This window comes from Lactuca serriola, chromosome 4 (assembly GCF_051521515.1).
Source record: "Lactuca serriola cultivar US96UC23 chromosome 4, Lser_US96UC23_V15, whole genome shotgun sequence".
NCBI lineage: Eukaryota > Viridiplantae > Streptophyta > Magnoliopsida > Asterales > Asteraceae > Lactuca > Lactuca serriola.
In genome coordinates this window covers 261,398,325-261,404,217 of record NC_136411.1, presented here as the reverse complement: position 1 = coordinate 261,404,217, position 5,893 = coordinate 261,398,325, and the positions used below count along the sequence as shown (strand labels likewise).

The 5,893-nt window shown below is 33.0% G+C and overlaps 1 protein-coding gene across 1 annotated transcript; it reads left to right on the top strand.

Annotated features, from left to right (window-relative positions):
* The first annotated feature begins 689 nt into the window (after nucleotides 1-689).
* LOC145096981 (uncharacterized) lies at nucleotides 690-5,514 on the top strand. The gene is made up of 13 exons (XM_079034407.1): nucleotides 690-1,010; nucleotides 1,287-1,455; nucleotides 1,630-1,710; nucleotides 1,803-1,885; nucleotides 1,975-2,090; nucleotides 2,397-2,507; nucleotides 3,525-3,634; nucleotides 3,896-4,208; nucleotides 4,301-4,378; nucleotides 4,503-4,553; nucleotides 4,693-4,779; nucleotides 4,866-4,943; nucleotides 5,280-5,514. The coding sequence occupies exons 1-13, from the start codon at nucleotides 998-1,000 to the stop codon at nucleotides 5,322-5,324; spliced, it is 1,335 nt and encodes a 444-aa protein (XP_078890533.1). The 5' UTR covers nucleotides 690-997; the 3' UTR covers nucleotides 5,325-5,514.
* The last annotated feature ends 379 nt before the right edge of the window (nucleotides 5,515-5,893 follow it).

Sequence of the window (5,893 nt, the reverse complement as noted above, 5' to 3'; positions counted from 1 at the left end):
TGCGAAACCTTAATTCTCATGGGCACATCCATAGTTAACCCATGAATGGATGTCCTAATTGCCAGCAAATCATAGGACACTAACATTGAAGGATGTGTATGACCATCTGCCATGCACTTAGGAGTGCATTCAAACCGCCTCATCACATCATTGAGCGCATTCCGCTCCACCTGACAAGCCAAGAGCGCATTCTGATGACCCGGAGTGCATTCAACATATCAACACATCAATAAGAGGGCACTTGCACTTTTGCACACCAAGAACACCTTTGCTCACCAATAACACATTTGCATACTAGGATCACTTTGGTGCACAAAGAGCACCTTTTTCTCATCAATAACACATTTGCTCAAGTTTTCACACTTCAACATGAGGTCCTTTACCTGATGAATGAGATTTATGACACATGCTTTCTAACTATTAGGCAATAATGAACAAGAAAACGAAGTTAAAAGAAATTCGTATAAAATTGTCAAACTCAAGGGGTTTGGTGTCAAATGCCCAATTATGAAATACCAAGTCGACGAGATTACCAAATTTGCAATTTATTTTCACGCGTCCACGTATTTTGTTGAAAAGTGTCGTACGTTTGCGGCTGAAGTCGTTATACAGTGCAACACGTAGGGCATCTTCTCATAAGATACATCAGCTGCTCTCCACAAAGCAACCTTGAACAATCACGAAATCTCCACAATCCAACGGCCAGGATCGTTTTGGGTCCTCTACTTCCCCACACGCCACTCGAATATTCCGAACCACTCAACTTGAATATTACTCCTTTGAGTCGGCAATAAGAGAAATTTATGCCAGCCCCCTTCTCATCTCTTTGCGCTCCATAAAAACCAAAGCTCTTTAATGGACAGTTTCTCTTTCGCATATTCAACAACACTTGATTTCATTCGTTCTTCCATTCATTCTTTGTTATTCTTCAAGCCTTTTCCTGTTCATAGTCAACCTTGTATTTCCTTATAACGATTTCAACCAGGAGCTGTCACCAATGGGTAAACAACGTGAGTAGTTTTTGTAAATCAGTCTGCTTCATATACGATTTCTGATTCTGTTGATATGCTTGTTTCTGTATTCGATTCTTAGACTAAAATAAAACTAGGGTTTCGTTTTTCGTTGAATCCAATCTGGGTTGTTTTCCTCCCAAATTTAGCGGATGGTTTGTTAGTGGTCAACGCGTCATATTCGAAATGTTGCTTCCATATGCAACTATTGAGTAATTTGTGTTTGTATAACATTGAAGTAATTGTGGTGTTATTTTTATTTTTATTTTTTTGCAGGTAGTTCTCAACGCAAGAATGCTGCAATGCTTGATAGCGATGATACTGATAGTGTGAGTTCATCGTCAACTGTCCCTTCTGATTATGTGTTGGGGAATGGTGTGCCAGAAGTGCAGCTCGATAAAGAAAGTGTTTTAGATCAAAGTTTAGATGCTTTGTATGAAAAACGGTAATTTTCTAATTTCTTTTAATTGTTATCTAGTATGAAAATGGAATGTTTAATGGTTTGTGCTCTTTGATTAAATCAACCTTTTTGTTATTGTTATGATGCAATATGATAATACGCTTAATTGTCAATATCCGCATTTATTTGAATCCATTGCTATTTTTTGTGTTTTCAAAGGGGGTCCACAAGGGAGAAGGCTTTGGCCGATATCATAGAGGCTTTTAATAGCAGTTTACCACACGAGTTTGTCGAAAAGAAGTAAGTATTCAATATTATGGTTCTTACTTTTATTGTTTTTATTATTGTTTTAATCATTATCTTGAATTGACGATTTATGTTTTTCGCCATAGATTTGCAACATTGCTGCATCAATGTCTCAATTCTGTAAAGCGAGGGTCAGCAAAAGAGATATCCTTAGCATCTCATGCCATCGGTATAATTTTTTTTTTTTATATAAAAAAAATTAATGTAATTGATTTAATTTGATAGTTGTGAGCTCTAAACATTGTTGTATATGTATAGGATTACTAGCTCTAACAGCTGGATCGGGTGAGAAATCACAAGAAATATTGGAAGAATCGGTTTCTCCCTTCTCAGAGGCTCTCAAATCTCGCTCTGAAGCATCAAAGATAGCATCCGTATGTATACATATATCTATTTGCTAATACAAGAAATAGCAACAAACTTTCATTTATTTATGTAATAAAGTATCATACCTCTATTTTCTTCTATAACAAAATGTTAATTTCAACTTTTTTTTTTCTCTCTTTAAAAAAATGTACCGAATTTTGGATGAGATTTATATAATTGGGTAGATTTCAAAGGACATTGCTGTAAGGATGCTTTAGTAGACAAAAATATGAGAATATGTTGCTAGTTTTTATGTTTTTTAAGCTTGTATTTATTAGTGTAAGTGATTGTTATTTGATGGTAATGATTTGTAGTTATTAGAGGGGTTGGCTGTGATTGCTTTTGTTGGTGGCAAAGAACCTGAAGAAACGGAGAAATGCATGCAAATTATGTGGCAAGTGGTCCATCCAAAACTTGGTCCCAATGTATGTGTCCCTTTATTTTACCTTCTTTTTAAATTTTAGGGATATTAAAGTCTTTCTAATTTCTGCAACTGAGGCCACTATTTTCTGTAGTACATACCTACTTATTGTACTTTAAATATGTGTCCTACTGTGATCATTAGGTAAAAAAACAGTTTCGAGTATCTTAAAAAAGACCTTGCATTTATCCAATTATTCTGATTTCTCCCTATATTTTGGGTTTTTTTTTTTTTTTTTTTTTTCCGGAAAAACCCTCAACTTTGTTTTTTTTTCCTGGAAAAAAGGGTTAATTTCATAAAAGACCTTATATTTTGAATTTTTTCCAGATTAAACCTCATTTTTATTTTTTTTCCTGAAAAAGACCTTGTATTTTTTCATTTTTTCCAAAAGAACCCTCAACTTTGTCGTTCTTTTTTTTTTTCGAAAAAACCATCAACCTTCTAACTATTTCCAGTTAAAACCCCAACTTCTTTAGTTTCTCTCAAAAAAAACTCACGTTTTACAATTTTTTTCGGAAAAAATGACTAAAAGTGCCCAATCGGGAAAAAAGAAAAAAATGCAATGTCTTTTTCAGAAAAAAAATGAAGTTGGAGGTTTAATCCGGAAAAAACACAAAATATAAGGTTGTTCATGAGATTAATCCAGAAAAAAATGTCATATGTGAGGGTTTTATTCGGAAAAAAGAAAAAATCTGAGGGTTTTTCTCAAATTGTCTAAAACCAGAAGATTACCAGAAAACCTTTTAAAAGGACAAAAATTGAAAAGAAATGGAAAAATGTAAGGTCTTTTTTAAAGAAAAACATGAAGTTGAGGTTTAATCCGGAAAAAAACCCAAACTATAGGGTCTTTTATGATATTAACCCTTGTTATAAGTTATAACAGTAGTATACAGTTGACAAAGATTAGTTAACAATCAATAATAGAATATAAGAATCATTCTTACTCATTTCCAAGTACACTTTATTAAACTTAAGCCAGTATAATATACTATTTTATGACTAAAACTCTTGCATGTTTCAGGTTGTTGCCACTAAGCCATCTCCAGGAATAATATCAGCAGTTGTATCTGCTTGGGCTTTTCTTCTTACAACAATGGATGCCCCTTCGCTTGATCCTAAAAGTTGGCAAGAGTAAGTCCATATATATATTTTTCCATTAACTTCTGTATAAATAAAGTGTTGTATGGATAAATGTTGTTTATAAATAGGGCTAAATGCAATAAATAACAACATACTTCCATTTTTTGATCAATTATTCCATTGGTATTTATAAATCTTTAAAAAGTTATGATTTAATGGGAAAAGTGGTTCTTTACCTAACTTTTTGTATTAAGTCAATAAAGATACACTCATATATGGCTTAGCTTACTTAATGAAATTAATTTTATGCAGGTCTGTTTCTTATCTTTCAACTCTTTTAGACAAAGAAGACAGATCTGTGCGTATTGCAGCCGGTGAAGCACTTGCTCTGATATACGAAATGGGAAATTTAGAAAAGTTTTGTGGAGCTTCTAAACCTACTACTAATGACGCTTCTGCCACTGATGGCATTAGTTCTCGTGATGTTACCCATATACAGGGTTTGAGGGCAAAAGTGGTAAATCAAGTAAGAAATCTTTCTGCTGAAGCCGCTGGGAAGGGTTCTGCCAAAAAAGATCTCAACAGCCAGCGCAACACCTTTAGGGATATTCTTGAATTTCTTGAGGTATTTCATTTTTCTATTAAATTTTATTTGAAATGTTCGATAATTCGATATACATTTTTTTTTTTATTTTTTTATTTTTTTGATGACTTTAGGACGGTTATGCCCCTGAAACCTCTGTGAAAATTGGTGGAGAGTCGCTTACAACTACAACATGGTCCCAACTAATCCAGGTTCAGTTTGGTGCTCTTTGGCTCATATTGTGTTTGATGTCAATGGAACTTTTTAATGTGTGAAAGACATGAATAATAATACCCTTTTTATATTTCATGTTTTCTAATATTCGTATTTTGACAGTTGAACTTTTTGAAGCGATTTCTTGGTGGAGGATTCGTGAAGCACATGCAGGTTCGATTGCACTTGTTATTTATGTTTTACATTAAAGAATGGTGCATTTAAGGATGTAAAACTATGATCATAAAAATAGAAAAAATATTGTTTATGTTTAGCACATTTCTATGTTTGATGATTGATTTAATTTGTACAGGAAAATGAATTTCTTCATGAGGTATTCGACTTCACACCAAAGAAAAAGATTCTATCAAGCACAGATCGTGTATCAGGGATTGATAAGGTTTGGTTTGTTCATATTCTTTTTTTTTCATAAACTTGTTACTTTTTGTTAACTGATATAAGAATTTACCAATTTACCCATCACAGAGGATGTATAGGTCTCCCAACTCAATAGTCAACAAGGCAAGGACTCAGTTTCTGAACAAACAGCGGATGATGTCCCAGGTACACCAACAAGTCAACCTTTTTTTTTCCTTTTTTTTTTTTTTTTTTTTTAATTTTATTGTATGCAAGATTGTTGGAATTGGTCTCAAAGATTCCCCAACAATCCTTGCTTTGAGAAATAATAGGGAAGTAAGAACATAATGACTTCAACAAGACAAAAATTTATAATTGTCCTACTAAAAAAGGTGGGACATGTGGAAAAGACAATCTCATCCTCTTCATGAAAAATAAAGCCTAGAAAGCTTTTCCAGTCTTGTTTTGTGAATTTTATTTTTCATGGGATTTTATAGACTTAGGCTTGGAATTTCTGATTTTTGAATTTTTTTTTGGTTGCAGGATAGGAATGCTGGGCACTATGCATCTGAGTTGGGCGAGGAGTAAAGGTAGCTGCATGAAAATGGTGCTAGAATTCGTGACATATTGGCATTGTGTAATCTGTCCAAAATAATTTGTGAAACTATTCTCTGGGTTTAATTTTAGTTGGTGATAGTTTAGGGATTCATTTGTGCACTGACTATGAAAACTTGAAATTATTGTCTGTGCTATGCAAAAGAAACAATTTATTTTTCAATTTGGAATATTCTAAGATACTTTTGTCTTAGATACATTCTTTATAAATAATTATTATATATCATCCTTAGATCGTATAAGTGAATGTTTCTAGAACATGCATATTATACATAATGACGTATGTTCATGTCACAAATTTATTTCTATCATAACATATTAAATAGATCGTAAAGTTAATGTGTAAGGCTGAAATTCGGTAGCAGAATCTGAAAATGGATAATGACTTGATAGGGTAAGATACTTTTTGAAATGTATACATTTAGTCTTTATTCTTTTTTTCTTGTAAAATAAACCATTATATTTTATTAATATGTACACATTAGGTCCTTTTCATCGGATTCTACAGGTTTTGCTGACGTGGAAGGGTTTATTTTACAAAA